Consider the following 21,689-nt stretch of genomic DNA (forward strand, 5'->3'; position numbering starts at 1 on the left):
TTCACTTCCCTCATCCAAGACATTAATATGTGTGGGAAAATGCTGTGGCCCCAGCACGGTTCCCATTGGCATATCACTCGTTACAGGATGCCAATCTGAAAACTATCCCCCTCTTATCCTGACTCTCTTCCTGCTAGTCAATAGCCATGGCCACTTCCATCTAGGAGGACAAGGACAGCAGATATAGGAACACCAGCACCTGCAAGTTCCCGTCCAAGCCCAACTCACCATCCTGACTTGGAAATATATCACAGTTCCTTTGCTGTCGCTGGGTCAAAATCCCAGAATTCTCTCCCTAAGGGCATTGTGGATCAACCTATAACACATGGACCGCAGCGGTTCAAGAAGGCAGCTCACCACCACCTTCTCAAAGGCAACTAGGGACGGGCAATAAATGCCAGCCCAGTCAGTGATGCCATGAATGTATTTTGAAAAGCAAATAAAAGAGCAGAAGGAATTGAACACTACTCTCCGTCTAACCTTCTGCTGTATGTTCTGTGAGCATTTGTTGGGGACAGTGTACAGGAAGCTTTACTCTATGTCAAACAACTTGCTATACCTGTTTTGGGGCAGAGATGTTGTCAGTACAGCCTAGAGGAGAGAGGCCCAAAATGGTAAGCCTTTGATGGGCTAGGAGATGGAATCGTTTTTACAAAAGAAAGGGGGAAATGTATTTTTTTAAGCTCACAGCAGCATTTCTCCTGGCCCTGAGGGATCTCTGGGTTGTACTCTTTTTCCTGTTGTCTGCCTTTGTGCTTCTTGTATCCTACCTGGGCTGCACAGGCCACAACCTTATCAATCACACCCCCTCCCAAGGTATTTTCTAACCAACTTGTTCAGACATGTTATTACACACCTCTGGAGCAGGTGGGACTATGAACCTGGGCCTCCTGGCCCAGAAGCAGTGACACTACCACTGTACTACAACAGGCCCACACTCTAATTGCACTAATCCTGCTTGAGTTCATACACTCATCGTGGCCTCATGACTGACCCTGAAATGTTGTCAATAGTTATGCCAATAGTTATTCTACATGAGAATAATGAGATGACCTCCCCATCTGAGATGAGACCTGAGCTTGACTGGGCGATACCTTTTACCTTGGAACACACATTGCACCTGCGACGTTCTCTCTCACCGTTTGATCAGTTTCCGAGTGTACCACACAGAGGGGTAGGACTCCTTCAAATAGGACCGGTATTTACGATTTAAATCCTGGCCAGAGAGTGAGCACCGGTAATTCCCCACAATGACCCCATCAGGGTTCAGCATTGGCACGATTTTGAAGAGGAAGGTGTCCCGCAGCAGTTTGGCATCCATCGAATTGCCAAGAAGGTAGTCAAGGAAACCCTTCATCATCCAGGAGCTGTTAGTCTCACCTGGGTGGACACGGGCGGTCAGGATCACCGCTTTCTTTTCGAGTGCGGCCTTGGAACTCTCGGAGGGATTGGTCACAGTCAGGACGTAAACCATGTTCCCGGCCAAGGAACGGCACAACACCCGGACCTTGCAGAATTTGGACTTGGCCGGATCATTGACCACACCTGTCACATAGTCCTGGAGGTCAGAGTAGGTGTAGGGATAGCAGTGGGCAAAGTAGCAGATGTCCCCGGCATGAGGGAACTCAAAGGTCCAGGTGAGTGAGTAATAGTGGTGCTTGCTGTTGCCATAGTTGTTTCGGTAGTACTTGATCTGGCTCCCTACCCTGCGCCACCCGACCTTGTGCAGCTCTGCATCCTTCGTGGAATACAACAGCGGCTTCATTCCCATGTTGTACAGGCTGGTGGGCTTCATCAGGTTAATGATGGTGAAGCGGTATTGGATTGCTGGCCGCATGTTCTGCACCTGGAAGTAATACCACTGGGTGTGTTTTGCTGTGTAGAGGTCCGTGCGTAACATTAAGTTATATTCGTATTCCCCTCTGCAGAAGTGGAATGGAAACAACCAGCTGATTAAGAGACAGGGAAATATTGAGTGCACAATGCCCTGAGTATTTAGGCTGTGTATAATGATAATAAAATAATACTCTAGATATGTTAAATAAAGCTATTTATTTTGAATAATGCTAATCTTATTCACAGTGTGCTTAGAGGAACTTTAAGCAAACTCGTTATTGCTATCCCACCAATGTCAGATCACTGCAAGTTTATCATTATCATTATCAGCAATTTGTTCCAGATGAATGGTCATTAGGTCATCAAAACAAAGTTCCATCTCATCATACATTCCCAGGAAATATGTGGCACAGTTTAAACTCGGAGTAATGATCCTTCTATAGTCTCCCATCAACTGCTCCCAAATTTGATATTGAATCATGTAAGGCAGATGGCCAAAGCTTTAAAGACTATCTTCAAAAAGATGAAAGAGAGGTAGAGAGGTGGACAGAATTAGACAGAAATTCCAGGGATTCCGGTCTTTGCAACTGAAGACAAATCCACTAATGGCAAGCCAATTCACCAAAAATCCTCAGACAGCACTCCCAAACCCACAACCACTTCCATCTAGATGGACAAGGGCAGCAGATACATAGGAACACCACCCCCTGCAAGTTCCCCTCCAAGCCACTCGCCACTCTGAGTTGGAAATATTATTGCTGTACCTTCACTTGTCACTGGGTCAAAAGCCTAGAATTCCCTGCCTAAGGGCATTGTGGGTCAACCTACAGCAGGTGGACTGCAGCATCCAAGAAGGCAGCATCAAGGGCAACTAGGAACAGGCAATAAATGCTGGCCAATCAGTGATGCCCGCATCCCAAAAATCTGCAGGGCGGCATGGTGGCTCAGTGGTTAGCACTACTGCCTTATTGTGCCAGGAACCCAGATTTGATTCCAAATTCAGGTGTCTGTGTGGAGTTTGCACATTCTCCCCATGTCTGTGTGGGTTTCCTCCGGGTGCTCCGGTTTCCTCCCACAGTCCAAAGATGTGCAAGCTAGACGGATTGGCCATGCTAGATTGCCCATGATGTTCAGGGATATGTAGGTTAGGTGCATTGGCCACAGGGAATGCAGGGTTACAGGGATGGGGTGGGGGGGATGGGTCTGGGTGGGATTCTCTTCAGGAGGGTCGGTGTGGAATTGTTGGGCCAAATGGCTTGTTTCCACACTGTAGGATTCTATGATTCTATGAAATGAATAAATAAAGGAAAACTTAGGTAGTGTCAAAATCCTAAATCAATGGAGCCCAGATATCGGGGAGGCTTGTAGAGCAGGAAGTGATGACAAAGAAATGGATCATGAGGGAAGGATTGTAGGTGCAGCAGGGTCATTGGAGCGACTAAAACACAAGTGTTAACATTGTCAAAACTATTCTCCACGGTCAGCTAGTGAAGGATAGAACTGGAAGCAATCTTTGCACACTTCTATGTTCGCTTACAGATTTCTAGATTACAAACATATCTGTCCTAACCCAGTGACTGCAGATTTAATCTGTGTCTATTTATGGAGCTCAAACTATTTTCTAATCAATCTGCTCAGCGATATTATGACACACATCTGGAACAGATGTAATTTGAACCTAGGCCTCTTGGTTCAGAGGCAGGGATGCTACCACCGCACCACAAGGGCTCCTTTTTGTGGAGGTCAAGTAAATCCCCTGCTATTGACACCCACCGGCATACAATTAATATACAATAAACAATGTTGGTTGAGGGATAATTATTGGCCTGGATATCAGGGAAACTTTCAAATTAGTCAATATGGTATCTGTTAGTTTCATCTGGGAAAATAGGCAGGTCCTTCATCTAATATCTCAAAAAGAAACCAATTCCAATGCAGTAACCCTTCAATACTGCTCTAGAAGTATCAACCCCTATTATGTGCTGCAGTCTGGCCTTCTGACACAGAGATAACAACGGTATTGTTCAAAAATGGCTGACACACAAATATCCGAAGATAAATTGCCCTAACATGCACTCCAAGTAGGAAGCTGCTTTTACAGAAAATTTGAAAAGATTTACAATGCATAAATTATGACATATATAATAGACCTCAAATATTTAGGAAGTGGGGCTCATTGTTTCACTACGTATTGCGGAAAAATCTTACGCACACTTTGAATACTTTCTCGAGATTCCCACTCTCAAATCGAGACTCGAATATCAGTGTGTTGTTTTGATCGCTGACATTAACGGCTGCCTGTTTCAGGGGCTTGGAACTGCCACTCACTCGGGAAAAGGTGAAACAGGGTTCCATATAGGCTGCAAGACAAATGCATCACAAGCTTTACTTCCAGTACTTTCAGTTTTGATATGGAAAAATAAATCATGCAATCTCAGGTTTCAGGTGGGGAATATTAGACTGTGGAAGCACATATTGAAAAATCTCCATATCTGTAACTATGGTCTTCTATCCATCAAAGGTAGAAAATGGTGGAGTTGCATGATCACTGTTCCTTGACATGAAATACCCCCAAACCCCACTCGTCCATAAGAGACGATGTTCAGCAATGGGAAATGTACAATTTATCCTGAATCATTAGAGCAATCTTTCTAAATCTAATATACTTTCGTTTGCTTCCACTCTCAAATATTTGCCTCTCCTCCACTCTTGAAAGTACTGATTGCCATTGGCTTGCTAGGCCACTGATCATGTAGTGCAAAGATTGACTGAGAACCTACTGCTGTTCGATCAATACCTTCCAACAAAATCTCACCAAATTAATCCCAGCTCTGCCTTTACATGGAACAGAGGAGCAACAGTAGACCATTCGGCCCTTTGAGTCTTTTCTGACATTCACTATGTTCATGGCTGATCATCCAACTTAGCCCCTTGTTTCCACTTTCTCCCCAAACCCTTCAGGCCTAAAAATTATATCTAAATCCTTCTTGAAATCATTCAATGTTTGGCCGTAATTGCTTTCTATGCATAGAATTCCACAGGCTCACCATTCCCTGGGTGAAGAAATTGCCCTTCATCTCAATCCTAAATGGACTATCCATATTCATAGACTGTAACTCCTGACCCATGACCCCTTTCTTGGTCAAGTCAATGGCCATTGCAAATTCTCTTGATCTAAACCAATTTTCTCATCTGAGGTCCTTCATGTGAAAATTAAAACATTGGTAAAACTGTCCTTTTAAATTACTAAATTCAAAATAATTGATTTATTGACCAACTTGGGAAATGCTGAGATTCATGCTTCAGCCTTTAGTTATATTCAGGGAAGGAACAGAGCCCTCTTTAAGCCCAGCACATGTTCCACAAACATTCTGACCAATTTCACAGAGAAAACCACAAATAACAATTGGATCTTTTATTAACATTTGCAAGGGGGAGCTAGCCACTGTGTAAAACTGTCACCAGGGATGCCAGTATCCCCTGGGGATATATGATGCTAGGTCTGTTTCAGGTGCGGGTCAGAGCCTCATGCAGTTTAACCAAAAAATGGATGAGACCAGATCCAATATTGTCCATTGGCACAGAATTTCCTAGGAATGTAGATTCATCTTTAGAGTCATACAGTCATACAGCATGGAAACAGGCCCTTTGGCCAGACTCATTCATGCTAACTAGGTTTCCTAAACTGAACTAGTCCTCGAGTTAGCTTTTGGCCCATTGCCGTCTAAACCTTTCCTATGCATGCAGCTATTCAAATGTCTTTTAAATGTTGTAGTTGTACCTGTTATTTTACTTATTCATTTGTGGGATTTGGGCATCACTGGCTGACCAGCATTTATTGCCCTGTCTCTATCACTTCTTCTGGTAGCTTGTCCATTCACATATCACCCTTTCTGTGTAAGTTGCCCCTCAGGTCCCTTTCAAATCTTTCCCCTCTCACCTTAACCTATGCCCTGTAGAATTATCAAGTCATAGAGATGTACAGCACAGCAATAGAAACTTCAGTCCCACTCGTCCGTGCCAACCAGATATCCTAAATAAATCTAGTCCCATTTTCCAGCATTTATCCATATCCCTGTAAACCCTTCCTATTCATATACCCATCCAGTTACCTTTTAAATGTTGTAATTGTACCAGCCTCCACCACTTCCTCTGGCAGCTCGTTCCATACACGCACCAACCCTTGCATGAGAAAGTTGACCTTTAGGTCCCTTTTAAAGCTTTCCCCTCTCAGCTTAAACCTATGCCCTCTAGTTTTGGACTCCACCACCCTGGGGAAAAGACCTGGTCTATTTACCCGATCCATGTCCCTAATGATTTTATAAACCTCTATAAGGTCACCCCTCAGCCTCCGAAGCTTCAGGGAAAATAGCCTCAGCCTATTCTGCCTCTCCCTATAGCTCAAACCCTCCAATCAGAGCAACATCCTTGTAAATCTTTAGTTTTGGACTACCCCACCATGGGAAAACTTACACCAAAATTTCCTGGGAAATAGTAGATCAATGATGGGGATAACCTCAAATATAGAATTCTGAATTTCAAATCCTTATACTGTGCTGAATTCGATAGTTTCACTATTGTCGAACAATTCAGTATACAAATAGATCATTCCACACATTTTGGTTGCAGAGCTGTCTAGTTTGTCCCAATCCCTTTCTCTCGCCCCAAAATGCTACAAATATTTTCCTTTCAAATATTCATTCAAATGGCTTTTGAAAACTACTATTGGATCTATTTCCGCCAGCTTTTCAAGGAATATCTTTGGATCATAATCTTTCAGTGATTAATTTCTTCCCCAATTAAATCCAGAATTACAGAGAACACTATGTTCAAATCCTATACAGCCAGAGTCATGGAAAACAGCAAAAACTCACTGAGACAAATTAGTACAGGCATCAAAAAATAACTGCATTTGAACAGTTAAGAAACTAAAGACGGCTCTTTACAAATAATGCAGAGAAATCTTGCTTCACTGCTTTCTTTTTAACACCTCTGTTTTATGCAGACTGTGGAGCACATTTCAAATTACCTTTAGTGGTACTATACACCAGTTCACCCTCTTCTGGGTTTATATAGATTGGTGCTTGCTCCAATCCTGTTGCTCTATAAAAAGGTTCTGGGCCTATTGAAACACCCACTGTAAAAAGAGAGAACAGTTGAGAATTGTCTCAAAACCCAGCACTGTATTCTATACAAGAAATATGGGACACAGAGAAAGGTTATGGCAGAGAAAAAAGCAATTCAATCTATCATGTCTATGCTGGTCAAAAGTAAAAACTAGCCAGCCACTCTCCACTTTCCAGCACCTGGTTCATAGCCAAGTAGGTTAAAGTACTTCAGGTATGGATATAAGTACCTTTAAATGAGGTCAGGGTTCTGCCATGAGATATAGAACACAATTAGAAAAGAAAGAGACCTTAAACATCCAGCTACGTCCCAATCTACTCCCCCAAACTATTAATTTACAGCAATTCAAAACCAGAGATTTTAGCCCTCAATGTCAAACATCAAACAGTAATGCAATGTCTACATAAAATATCATGGACAAAAATTACCTCCAGTGATACACTCATGATTCTCACTCATGACTCATGATTGACTCATGATTTTGTAATAGCCTCTGTAAGTCACATCAATAGTTTCTTTGGAAGATTAAGCTATTGGACTTTTTATACATATCCATTATTACTAATCTGGTTCCTGGAGAATCCCCTATGATCTGTGTGTCCTTGTTTGCTATGATCTGCCTGTACTGCTCGCAAAACTTAGGTACATGTAACTACAATAAATCAAATCAACTTTTCAATTTCTGAGTCATTCTCCAATTTAGATTTCATAGAATCCCTACAGTGTGGGACCAGGCCCTTTGGCCCAACCCATCCACACCAACCCTTGGAGCATCCCACCAAGACCCACCCCCCCTACACTACGGGGAATTTAGCATGGCCAATCCACCTAGCCTGCACATCTTTGGACTATAGGAGGAAACCCATGCAGACACGGGGAGAATGTGCAAACTCCACACAGACAGTTGCCCAAGGGTGGAATTGAACCTGGGTCCCTGGGGCTGTGAGGCAGCAGTGCTACCCACTGAGCCACCATGCTGCCCCAAATATTTCTGTTGCATTCCCTATATCTTTCACTACAGTAAGTACACTTTTCTCCTGACAATCATCCATGTAAAAATATCCCTTCAAACTTATTAACAGAATACATCAGCTGATTCTTTCTCTTATCTGAAGCATTCACTACATAATTTAATTCTTTTAGATTGTTTTGATTTGATAAGGCCAGTGAATCTTGCTTTTAATGGTTCTTGAGAGGCAGGTAGCGATACTAGCTGCTTGTCTTCAGCAATGCTTAACTTTGGCCTTTTCTTTCTGCTCTAATTTTCATTGTTGATGGAGAACTCTTCTAATTCTTTTTGGCTATCTCAGATGCTTTCACCAGTTTCTCTCCCAGGGCATAGGCTAAAAGTGTATATTCCAAGCCCTGGTTTATCAACGTTTCTTTAATCAGTTTAAATGGACCTCTCACCTCATATCCATATAGTGGCTGAAAACGGCTGAATCCCATGAACTCATTAGGGGCATCCCTAATGGTAAACAGTGACAAAGGAATTCCTTTATCCCCAAACATTAGCACATTCTTAGTAAGAATCTTAATTGTGTTCTTCAAAATTTGGTGCCATCTTTCCAATGCACCTTGAGATTGTCAGTGATAAGAAATGACGTACATCATTTTATTTCCAAGCTTGTCATAATTTGTACTGAATATTTGTAATACTAAATTTGATCATTGAATCCAATTATATTTCTTTGGATGATCAATATCTTGCAAAATATTGAACTTTTCTTTCCACTAACAGTTCTGTAGAAATTTTTTCCTAAAGGCACAGCCTCAGGAAAACTTACGGAAACATCCATAATCATTAAAAGACACTGATTGCCATATCTGGTTTGTGTGGGGGTCCTACACAATCTACTAAGGCCCTGATAACCAGTTCTTCAAAAGCTGGTACCCTGAGGATAGGTACAGATTAAATTAATGGTTGGGATTTCCCCATTACTTGAAATGTATGTTAAATAGTCTGGAAAAATTGACCACATCTTTATGTAATTGTGTTAATAAATTTTCCTTTCGTCTTCTTTACTCATATTCACTTCATACCTTGAGGGACCTGTCTTTGGAATTTTGTGAGCTACTCATAAAATGTTATGATACTGAGATAGAATGCTGACCACTGCCCATTTAAGGTACTATCCACTTCTTCACTAGTACTTTGACTTGCAAGTAATAAATACTCAGATTTTTTTAAAATTCAATTTCTGATAGGCTGTTTGGTATAACTCTTTCAATTTTGGACCTATTTGTTGTATTTTTATTAAAGACAGTGGCTTGAACGTTAACCTGATTCTCTTTACTTTCATTCCTTTTATTTATTTTTTCAATATTTGAATCTGATAACTGAACTTCTAAAGATCTCTCTGTTTCATAGACTTCCTCTTCCAGTCTATGTCTATGGGCTTGAGATCTAGTCATGACACGGTCAGAAAACAATCTGAGATGTTTCTCCTGCTGTATCTCAATATCTTTTTCCATGTTGTTCCACCGCTCGTGGTGAAGCTAATATTCTTGAACTTGTTAGTTCACTTCCCAAAATAAAATTAATTCCCACTATAGGAATTTTATTTCACTACTGCCACTACAATTTTGTTATTTACAAGGTCACTCCTTTAATCCAACTCTGAATATGAGACTGATTTGTAATCTCCATGTATACCTCCAATTAATATTTTCTCCTTGATTAACTCCTGTAGAAGAGTAGTATCATCAGCCAGCATCAGTGACACTTGCTCCATTGTCTCTCAACATCTTTATTGGTTTACCACTACTACAAGTTAGGGGTGTGATAGAGTGCTCCCCACTTGTCTGGATGGGTGCAGTTCCAACAACGCTCAAGAAAATCAATACTATCCAGGACAAAGCAACCTGCTTGACTGGCACTACACCCACAAGCATTCACTCCCTCCACCACCGATGCTCAGTAGCAGCAGTGTGTACTATCTACAAGATGCACTGCAGAAATTCACCAAAGATCCTCAGGCAGCACCTTCCAAACGCATGAACACTTCCATCTAGAAGGACAAGGGCAGCAGATACATGGGAACACCACCCCCTGCAAGTTCCCCTCCAAGCCACTCACCATCCTGACTTGTAAAAATATCACCGTTCCTTCACTGACACTGGGTCAGAATCCTGGAATTCCCTCCCTAAAGGCATTGTGGGTCTATCTATATCACATGGACTGCAGCAGTTCAAGAAGGCAGCTCACCCCCACCTTCTCAAGGGGCAACTAGGGATGGGCAAGAAATACTGGTCCAGCCAGCGATACCCACATCCCACAAGTAAATAGAAAAAAAAACACTCTGATATGGAAGATTCACAAATTAACCTTCTAACCTGAGATAACTACTTTCCCTGAACTGTTCCATGCCCTTTTTTTCAGGAGGAAAGCTATGTTTGTTTCCAACACCAGTCAAGTCATAGGATCCATAGAATCTTAGAATTCCTACGTGTCCACTGAACTTTCCTAAAACTTTCAATCTCTGAGTTTCCTAACCTGAAGTCATTCCTTGATTATCCAGAACTGTAAGCCAATGGCCTACAATGTTTAACTTTACTAGCAAGGTCCAAACAATCTTCCATTAACACTCCAGGGGCCCCTGATCACTGACACATTCTGAATGAGGTTGTTCTGGAAAGACTTCTCATCTAGTTACTTCTTTTTTCCAAACCCTTCAGAAAATATTCAACCCTCTATACTACTATCCTAAAATCCTAACCTTAAAAATGATAGATATGCTTGTGCGTGTGTGAGGAGAGAGAGAAACTTTACGTCACGATATCCATTGTCCAACATGCCCCCTGATCCATAGCCAGAACTCACCAATGTGCTTGATACGTTCTTTGATGACTTCACACTCCTGTGGCCAACAGGGTAATTGGTGTTTGGTGGAAAGGCCATACAGGTCCCAAGGCTCACACAAACGATGGACAAGCCCTCCAAAACTATCCTCAATCACAATCTGAGTTGTACGAGGTAAAACAGGCTTTTGTTGACACCCTAAAATAGGGAAGAAGGGAGAGAGGAGTGATAAAAGATTCTTTTTTGCCCTAGCATAATTAAAACAAAAATTGTTTCAGTAAAGAAAATCACACCAGAAGAGGATAGAGATAACACAGTGTGGAGCTGGAGGAACACAGCAGGCCAGGCAGCATCAGAGGAGCAGGAAAGTTGACGTTTCGGGTCGGGACCCTCTCTGACTCTGCATTGGCAGTTCTTACTATCCCAAAAGAGGATAGGGCAGGATTGTATTCAGCACAATCCCCTTGCACATTGTCACCAGGAAAACATGGTCATGTAATTCCACAATCACATCACTCCATCCATTTCCTGGTAGCCAATGACCTCAAAATCAACATTTACAATCATCATAGTGAGCCACTAACAAAATCAGAAATTGCTAGAGAAACTTAACAGGTCTGGCAGTATCTGTGGAAAGAAGAACTCTAAAAGAGGATCACAGACCTGCTGAGTTTCTCTAGCAAATTCTACTTTTGTTTCAGATCTCCAGTATCTGCAGTTCTTTGTTTCATTATACTGTCACTCCACTTGTGTTTGCAACATGGAAGGCAGTTACTTTTGCCACCCACTCACAGCCATTAGACAGAAAGTCAGATTTAAACCCACAAACTACTCCTTCATTCATGCAATTTCTATCTTCCAGTAAAAACCCTGACCATTTCTCTTTTAAATGAGTTCAATCCTGAATTACATCATATTTAATGACAAATGGTACACGTGTCGCTGTCTCGGAAAAGCAGCCAAAATAATCAAAGAGCCTCCCTACCCTGGTTCTAATTTCTTCTAACCTCTTACCTTGGGCAGAAGGTACAAAAGCTTAAACAAATGCACAAACAGATTCATTAACAGCTTCTTCCTCGCTGTTATTAGACTTCTGAATGGAATTTTCATATTTTAAATTTAATGTTGATCTAGTTCTTTGTGCACTTTTTCTGCAGCCGTAACGTTGTATTCTCTGCTCTGTTCTACTACCCTAATGTACTTTGTACAGAATGATCTCCCTGTACTGCACTCAAAGCAAAGCTTTTCACCAAGCATAGGTACATGTGACAATAATAAATCAAATCAAAAACTGCGCTGACTTTTCATTCTTTTGTGCGAGCAAGTACTTTGCGGAAATTTTCTTCTTTATTCAGGCTTCCTTTTCATGCCAAGTGCTGAACCATGGCATGCACCATGGAGAAGGAGTGTCACAGGTAAGCATGACTCTGTCCTCCCCTGATATCCACACTACCTACTTTCAACCATTGGGGCTGGGAATAGCACGAGCCTCCTTGAACAAGTTTCTTGAGGAAGAAAAAGAATTGGAGGTAAGGTAATGCACGGAAACAGTTGTAAACTCACTTAATGTTGTCACTTTATTTATTCTGTAATTGGCTCTAGATCATTTTGATCAGAGCAAGAATGAGAATAAACAGCTTCTGCATAGTGCCTCCTGCTGGTATATCGAAAAGAGCACTGTCGTGCAAAGGGTTAAATATGTAAATAGAATAGTTATTAGGGATTTAAGATCAGATAACAACCAGAACTACTGGGAAATGGATTAGTGTAGAATTCTCATGGAAAGCCCTGTTTTGTAAATAGTTAGAAGACAATATTCAATTAATGGTAATATGGTATCTATAATCTCTTTCACTCCAATCCTGAATACAACCAGACAACAATCAAACAATCAATCAAATACAACAATCAGTTGTACAGGACATTAGTGAGGCAGCACTTGGAGTATTGTGTTCAGTTTTGGTCACCTTACTATAGGAAGGATGCTTTCAAACTGGAAAGAGTGCAGAAGAAATATACAAGGATGTTGCCCAGACTCAAGGGACTGAGTTATAGGGAGAGGCTGGACCGGACATTTTTCTTTGGAGCATAGGAGACTGAGGGGGGATCTTTTAGAAGTGTATAAGATCATGAGACACATGGATAGGGTGAATTCACTCAGTCTTTTTCCCAGGTTTGGGGGATCATGGACTAGAAGGCATCAGGTTAAGGGAAGAGGGGAAAGAGGGGAACCTGAGGGGCAACTTTTTTACACAGAGGGTGGTGTGCATATGGAATGAGCAGCTAGTGGAAGTGGTTGAAGTGGATACATTAACAACATTTAAAAGGCATTTGTACGAATACATGGATAGGAAAGGTTTAGAAGGATATTGGCCAAGTGCAGGGAAATGGAGTTAGTGTGGACGGACATTTTGGTCAGCTTGGACCTGTTTGGGCTGAAGGACCCGTCTCCATGCTGTAGGATTCTATGACTCTAAAAGTGGTGATTACAAAAGCACCAGACAGTCATTAGATTGAGACATATTGGAGTGGCTGGACAGCTGGTCCTATACCTCTCTGTGAAGTTGTTCTTCAGTGTCATGGAAATGATAAAAAGTGGTCAGCAGATGGTGAGCTTTACATGGTTAACGCATGAAGAGTTCTTGCTATATTATATGCAATACTCAGAATAACAGGTTGCACATTTAAGACACAAATGAGGAGGAATTTCTTCTCTCAGGGATGTTGTGAATCTATGGAATCCTTTATTGCAGAGGGCTGTTGAGGCTTAATCATTAAGTATATTAAAGGCTGAGATAGACAGATTTTTAACCAGAACGGGAACTAAGGTTATGGGGAAAAGGCAGGGAAGTGGAGTTGAAGGTTATAGGATCAGCCATGACCTCACTGAATGGTGAAGCATACTCAATGGGTTGAATGGCACACTTCTGCTCTTATGTCTTATGGTCTCACTTTGTTTATTCTGAGTTCTAATTCCCTTCAAACCTAAGTGTGAACGATATTAGGTGGAGGGGTTGTCCATCTGAAATTGGGCAGGGGCACTTTATTTAGCCTTCTCTGTCATTCAACTAGGTCATGGCTAACCTTCAACATCAACACCATCTTCCCACATTATCCCTTCATGAAGTGTGAACATCACTGACAAGGACAGCATTTGCTGCCAATCCCTAATTATCTGAGAACTGAGTGTCTTACTAAGATATTTCAGGGACAGTCAGGAGTTAATTTAAGGGGAGGCAGTGGCCTAATGGTATTATTGCTGGGCTGTTAATCCCAGAGACCCAAATAATGTTCGGGGGACAAAAACAAAGTTGCTGGAAAAGCTCAGCAGGTCTGGCAGCATCTGTGAAGGAGAAAACAGAGTTAATGTTTCGGGTCCAGTGACCCTTCCTCAGAACTGATGGTGGCTGGGAAAACGTCAGTTTATATGCAGAAAATAGGGAGGTGGGTGGGGTAGGGAGTAAACGATAGGATAGATCCCAAAGACTTACTAAGCTACATGTTTGAAAAAATGACAATCAATGATAGTTTCACATATCCCCAGTAAGTAGGTCATTCAGCCCCTCAAACCTGCACCACCATTGAATGAGATAATGGCTGATCTGTAGTCTAACTCCATATACCTGCTTTGGAGAAAGTGTTGTTCTGTGAAGGAGGGGAAGGACTGAGGGCAGAAGAGTGGGGAATGGGTCAGATTCACCTGAGGGTCCTGTCAACCATGGTGGCAGATTGTTGGGGGGGGGGTGAAGGCGGATGGATTTCTTGGTTGAGGATAAAGGAAGACACGTTGGAAACTCCCCAGTGGAGTATTGGAACAGCAAGAAGCAGCACCAAAAATATATTGATGTATCAGAGATCAATGTACTAACATGGGGACCCGAGTAGGACTAGCATAAAGAATGTTCACATGCCTCAGAAAGAGCCATGCATGACTTGGACCAATGCAGGTACCCATAGCCATACCATTGACTTGAAGAAAGTAAGACTCAGCCAGGGATAGGGAGGGTGGTGGTGGATGGAGACTGTTCAGGCCTCCATTCAAGGATGAAGCAGACAGCCTTCAGATCATCCTGATAGTGGGATGTACATACAGAGGGATCGTATGTCCATGGTGAAGAGGAGGTGGTTGACCCTGCAAAACTGGAAATTGCAGAACCAACATAAAGGAGCAGAAGAATGAAATTTGTAAATGGGAAGAGAATGTACGAAGAGAATTAATAGAGTGAAGAAAGGAAGAAAATGGTTCAGTGGGCAGGAACAGCTCAGTGGGTAGGAACAGCTCAGTGGGCAGGAATATGTTGAAATAATGGGCTTGCCAAGCTGTCCTATGTGTGGACAGCCCAGCATCCTGTACAATCAGATTATTTTCACTCTTTTGTTTTTCACAATACCCGACCTGTTATTGAGCTTGATCTCTTGTTGCTTTCTCAACATACTGTTTTAGAAAACCATTTCATATCCATTTCAGGAAATTTTCCTCCACAGCATTCTTATTAATTAGATTTACCAGGTCTATATGTAGATTGAAGTCCTCATGATTATTGTACTACCCTTGTTTCAAGGACCTTTAATTTCTTGATTTATACAATAACATACAAAACCACCACCGTTTGGTAGTGTTGTGGTCACAATTGTTGCTACTCCTTGCTGATTTTCTAGCTCCAAACTAATTTTTTATCCTAATATTCTAATCTAAGATCCTTTCTCCCAGTTGTAGTGATTTCACCCTTTATAAACAATGATCACCAATCCTTTGTTTCAATTTTTGTCTGTCCTTCATAAATGTCAAATACCCTCAAACAGTTTCCAGCCTTGGCCACACTACACCCACATGGCAATGAGATCAGACCTGTTTATTTCCATTTTTGTCAATAATTCATCAAATGTCTTGGAAATACTTTCAGACAGAGTGCCTTAAATTCTATCATTTTATTCTTTTCACAACCTCTCACCTTATCTTGACTTTACTTTCTAATTACCAACTGATCTCCAATGGTGATGAGTCTGAGGACATACCATTTTATTAAGGTAGGTATGGTATCAATATTACCATAAGTGTCATAACAAGCAAAATAGTACAGAAAATAAGTGTGAAAGAGAAATTTTCATAAGCAAAGTGTTATAACAAGTAAGTGTGAAAAGGCAAATAAGAAGGACATTTGATAAGGGGAATGTTACAGAGATACTTAATAAATATATCTTTCCATAAATATTCAGCAATGGGGTGAAGGGTCAGTATTCCCAGTAAGGAGACTCAGGAGAAATGCACAGAAAGAAACATATTGGAAAAGATTTAAATTAAAATAAATTCAACAATATTCATAAAACAGCTGTCCTACATTCAGAGTTTTTGGCAGTTAGTGGGCTATCTCTTTCATCACATTCTTCATCTGATTCCTGCAGGTATTCTTCAATTTCATCTTCATAATAATTTCCTGTTGAGGGCAGAAAGAGATGGTTCTTGCGCTTCACTTTAACTCCCATATTTCTTTGATGGGCCTTCTGTTGAGCTAAAGATATCACAAGCAACAAATAATTCTGTGAGCAACTATTACATTTGCCAAGATAGATTTTTAGGTCCTGTCAAATAATTTTCTTTGGGTGAGGCCACAATCGTATGGACTGGACATGATCACTGGAAGGAATGGGTTTGATGACCCAAACACTTTTTTCTTATTCCAAGTACCACCATAACAAACATCAACATGAAAAGCATTCTAACATTGTCTTTCTCTATATTTCAAGTGCTTCACAACATCAAACATCAGGAATAGGCGGAGACTCCACCCAAAGAGGTATCAAATACCCCTGACATAAAACACATAGAAATCCCATGCCCCCCCTCTATTAAATATATGGAATATCCTGTTTCTAAGTACCGTTATTACTGAATGCACAAGAGTGTTCAGTGTTAGGCAATGATAGCTCACGGGTACTATCTATATTTGTGTGCACATTATAACAGTCTAGGTCTAGGTGACAGCTTAGTGCTTTTATTGCTAGATTAGTAGTCCAAAGACCCCAGTACTCTTCTGGAGTCAGGTTCAAATCCTACCATGGCAGATGATGTAACTTGAATTCAATAGAAATCTGGAATTAAGAGTCTAATGAAAACCATGAAACTGTTATCCATTGTTGTTAGAAACCCATGGGATACACTTCTGTCCTTTAGGGAAGGAAACTGCTGTCTGTTACAGGTCTACCCTACATGTAATTCCAGATCCACAGCAAAGTGGTTGTCTCTTAACCGCCCTCTGGGCAATAAATGTTGAGCTAGCAGCGATGCCCCACCTCCTGTGAAAGAATTTTTTAGAAATTATTAACCATAGAATATGAAGGAAATGAAATGATGTTAGTCTGTTCATATTCACAGTCAGAGATAAACATTACAATTTTTTTAAAGACTAGAACTACCTTTCTTTCATTGAATGGTTTTACTAAAGACACAGATTTAAGACACATGCAACTAACCTGCGAGGAGTTCTGGAAAATGTTTCTTCATATATTGGACATATATATCTTCAGCCTATCAAGAGAGAAACAATATGACTTTTTACAACATGTATGGCCAATATTTGTGTTTATCAAGGTGAAAGAGTGGGAACAAGAAACTGGAATGAAACTCAGTAAAGGCATTCAAAAGTCTGGTACACCTCAGCCCCATCAATCAATACAAGGTAAGTACAGCAAGGTCTAGTACAGAGTAAAGTTCCCTCTTTACATTGAACCTAACACTGCCAGGTCCGATACAGCTCAGTTTTAGATACAGAGTAAAGCTTGCTTTATGATGTGTATTTTATACCCATCGAAGTTATGCAGAGATTATACACAATCTTCTATATTCTATTCAGTGCTTTAACATATCTGTTCCATGTTTCTAGCAGCTAGCTATGGTTTGTTCACTTTTCTCAGTGACCACACAAAACTTATTTAATCAAACAGACACATAGAACAACTGAAGACCACAATAAAAACTGTTGAGTCAATTAATCCCAGGCAGGGTATAGCATGGGCTAGATACAGAGTAAAGTGAGTTACATGAGTTAGAAACAAAGTAAAGCCCCATCTACATTGTCACCATCAAACACTCCAAGAACAGGTATAGCACAGGTTATATACAAAGTAAAGCTCCCTCAACATTGTCCACATCACAAACACTCCCTGGACAGGTACTGTGCGGGATTAGTTGCAGAGTAACTCTCTCTCCAGACTATCCACATCAAATACTCCCTGGACAGGGGAAAGCACAGGATTAGTTGCAGAGTAAGTCTCTCTAGACTGTCCATATCAAATACTCCCTGTACAGGGGACAATACAATGCCTATGCCTTACTCCTCTCCATTTGGTGAATGGAGTGTCAAACTATACCAGTTTGACAGCTTACATTTCCCACACAAGCATTTATCATGTGCGATTACTAATTAAAAATTAGACCAACAGTTATGACTGAATAGTTGTGACGATGCAATTCTTTAGTAAGTACACAGTATATGGTGAAGCCAAGGAAACCATTCTCTTGCCCCATGAAATCCTTAACAGAGGGAGGACAGAAAACAAGCATCACAGTGAAGCAACACAGAGAATGCTGGAGAAACTCAGCATCTATAGAGAGAAAAACAGAGTTAAGGTTTTGAGTCTGGTATGACACTTCTTCAGTGCTGGGCTTCTCCAACATTCTCTGTGTTTGTCTCAGGTTTCCAAAACCCACAATATTTTGCCTTTGTGTAAGCATTGCACAGAAATGTACAAACCATGTTTCTGGAGTGGCAGTTGTGTTGCCACTCAATGGAAGTCTTTTTCCCCTCTTCAATTTTTAATAAATAATTGATGTTTGAAAACAAATTTAAATAAATATGCAATGAATATCATTTGCAGCAGTGTCCAGGAAATTTATTTTTATTCTCTGATACATCAATAGCAACTTGGAGAGTTGGCTCATCATCCTTTGTCCATGTTCATGCAGCTCAAGATGAAAAATTCTTCAGTTATGACGAATGCGAGATTTATCGCCTCTAAGACAGTTTCAGGCCAATTCCTAATTTGGCTATGATGCAAAATATCTCTGTGTATAGCCAAATAAATTTCTTTGTCATTTTAAACAGCTCAGTTAGATTATCCTTCAATCTTCTAATCTATTGGAATACAACTTGTCTGAATTGAACTTTTTAACACCCCAGAATGATCTCATTGCTCGGAATCCCTTCCTTAGACCTTTGTGAGGCTCACTGTCAAAAACTGAACATTATACTTCAGACGGTGCATAACCAAGGCTCTGTACAGCTACAGTATCATTGTATCTCCTTTAATATCTACCCAGCTTGAGATAACATAATACTTGTAAAGTAAAAGGTAAAAGCAAGGTAAAGTCATTAGAGCTCCACTGGACCATAGGGCTGTTCTCTCATTACAGAAAGGTGACTGGTGCTGGTTTAACCTGAGGGTCACCGTGCCTCATGTGAGGGGAGAGATTGAGAAGGATAGCTCTTCATAGTAATCTGAGTAGATTAGTAAGGTTGGATCACATGGGATCCAGGGAGAGCTAGCCAATTGGATTCAAAATTAGCTGTTATTCAGACAGGAGGCCAAAGACCAGCTGTCTGCCGCAAGGATCAGTTCTGGGTCCAGTGTTGTTCTTCATGTATATCAACAATTTGGATGAAAATATAGAAGGTATGGTTAATAAGTTTGCAGATTACACCAAAATTGATGGTATAGTAGACTGTGAAGAAGGTTATCAAACAGCACCTGATCAGATTGGCTGATAGACTGAGAAGTGGCAGATGGTGTTAGATTTCGATAAATACAAGGTGTTGCATTTTGGTAAGACAAACCAAGGCAGGACTTACACAGTTAATGGTAGGGCCTGGAGAGTGTTGAACAGAGGGATGAAGGGTCACAGTTCCTTGAATGTGGCTTTGCAGGTAGACAAGGTGGTGAAGAAAGCATTTGGCACTCTTGTCTTCATTAGGGGTCAGGGCACTAAGTATAGAAATTAGGATATCATGTTGCAACATCACATTGGCAAGGCCACTTTTCGAATACTGTGTACAATTCTGTTTGCCCTGCTGTAGGAATGATGTGGTTAAACTGGAAAGGATACAGAAAAAAACTTACAAGGATGTTGCAGGGACTGGTGGGGTTTGAGTCATAGGGTGAGCTGGACATGCTGGGACTTTTGTCCCTGGAGCATTGGAGACTGACAGATGACCTCATAGAGATTTATAAAATCATGTGAGGCATAGATAAGGCGAATAGCCAAAGTGTTTTTCTAAGGATAGGTGAGCCCAAAGCTAGAGGGCATAGGTTTAAGATGAGAGGGGAAAGATTTAAATGGGACCTGAGGGGCAACCTTTTCATACTGAGGGTGGTGCATGTATGGAACAAGCTGCCAGCGGATGTAGTAGAGATGAGTACAATTACAACATTTAAAAGACATTTGGATAGGTTTAGATAGTTATGGGCGAAAAGCAGGCAAATGGGACTAGTTTAGTTTTAGGATATCTAGTTGGCATGGATGAGTTGGACCAAAAAGTCTGTTTCTATGCTGTATGACTCTGTGACTCTATGGCTAGGCTTATATCCTCTGGAGTTTAGAAGACTCAGAGGTGACTAAATTGAAACATATAAAATCCTGAAGGGAATTGACTGAGTGGATGTGGAAAGGATGTTTCCTCACTGTTGGGGGGTACTCTATAACTAGGAGTCATAGTTTGAAAATAAGGACGCCCATTTAAGACAGATGAGGAAATATTTTGTCTCCCGGTGGTTGAGAGTCTTTGGAATTCCCTTCCTCGAAAAGTAGTGAATACAGAAACTTTGAATATTTTTAAGGCAGAGGTAGACACATCCTCGATGACCAAGGGGTGAAAGAATATAGATTGCAAGTTGAGGTTAAAATCAGATCAGCCATGATTTTATTGAATGATGGAGCAGGCTGGAAGGGGCGAGTGGCCTACTTTTGTCCCTTGTTCGAATGTTTGTACTTTATTAGCCTTATTGGTTACAGTGTTAACAAAATAATTCAGCCCCAAGCTTATTCCAGCTTCCATCTGTACCTCAGGATCATTTTTGCAGTTCACATGGAAATCATTTTGTTGTGTCAATTTTGTAACAATTTAGTAAGGCATTAGAGATAACTCTGCCATGGCTCATTATAGAGTGGTATATTGCCGGTTTGGTTAGTTTGGTCGTGACCTGACCAATATTTAGTCCTCAACCATCACCTCAAACCAGATTTTCTCATCATTATCATATGGTTTGAGAGAGCTGGCCGTGGATCAATTGGTTGCTGAATATTTCAGAAAGGGTTAATGCTGACTGTATGATATTTTAATGAATATACATCATCACAGGAAATGATGCAATGTCACATGATCTGTTGCAGCCTTGTGGCACATGGAGCCATCACGAGAAATTGTTTCTTAAATAAATTTAATGTTTTTCTGGCCGCAGACAATTGCAAATATTCTTTAGCAACATAATAAAACTAAGAATATTATATCACATTTCCCTCATTTCATCAGTGACTACACTTAAAAATACCTCACCATTAGGTGTAAGTCACTTTGGGACTATCTTGGGTTGTGAGAAACATGATGTATATGCTAGTTATTTCATTCTAGGTGCTGCAGCAACATACTTACAAAGTCACCTTCCTCCATGGTCACAGGTGGAGCTATCCCAGCTCTCGTCTGTATAAAATGTCCTTCTCTTGTGCTAATGGACCTAGGTCAGGCCACATTCTTTAAACCTAAAAGAGCTGGATCCATTATCTGCCCGAACATAAGGTGCCAAGATTGACAATGAATAAGTCAGGCCAGTTGGAGCAGTTAAAAACCATCAATAAAATCTGTCCTCTTCGAAGCATTTCCATTTTTGATTGGCCTACATAACCTTACTAAAGCAGCTATCACTGAGGTCAGAA

General features: G+C 41.0%; 1 protein-coding gene across 1 annotated transcript in view; it reads right to left on the reverse strand.

Annotated features, from left to right (window-relative positions):
• Window positions 1–21,426, reverse strand: part of LOC109938358 (cytosolic carboxypeptidase 3-like) — a 38,081-nt gene extending 16,655 nt beyond the window's left edge. Inside the window, exons 1-7 of the mRNA XM_048600018.1 lie at window positions 21,409–21,426; window positions 17,237–17,291; window positions 16,105–16,275; window positions 10,787–10,963; window positions 6,866–6,973; window positions 4,049–4,196; window positions 1,140–1,922 (exon numbers count right to left, since the gene is read on the reverse strand). Of these exons, the coding sequence (XP_048455975.1) occupies window positions 1,140–1,922; window positions 4,049–4,196; window positions 6,866–6,973; window positions 10,787–10,963; window positions 16,105–16,275; window positions 17,237–17,291; window positions 21,409–21,426 (1,460 nt within the window). The remainder of the gene's footprint in view (window positions 1–1,139; window positions 1,923–4,048; window positions 4,197–6,865; window positions 6,974–10,786; window positions 10,964–16,104; window positions 16,276–17,236; window positions 17,292–21,408) is intronic.
• Between the last annotated feature and the right edge of the window lie 263 nt (window positions 21,427–21,689).

The sequence above is a fragment of the Rhincodon typus genome, chromosome 8 (assembly GCF_021869965.1).
Source record: "Rhincodon typus isolate 14 chromosome 8, sRhiTyp1.1, whole genome shotgun sequence".
NCBI lineage: Eukaryota > Metazoa > Chordata > Chondrichthyes > Orectolobiformes > Rhincodontidae > Rhincodon > Rhincodon typus.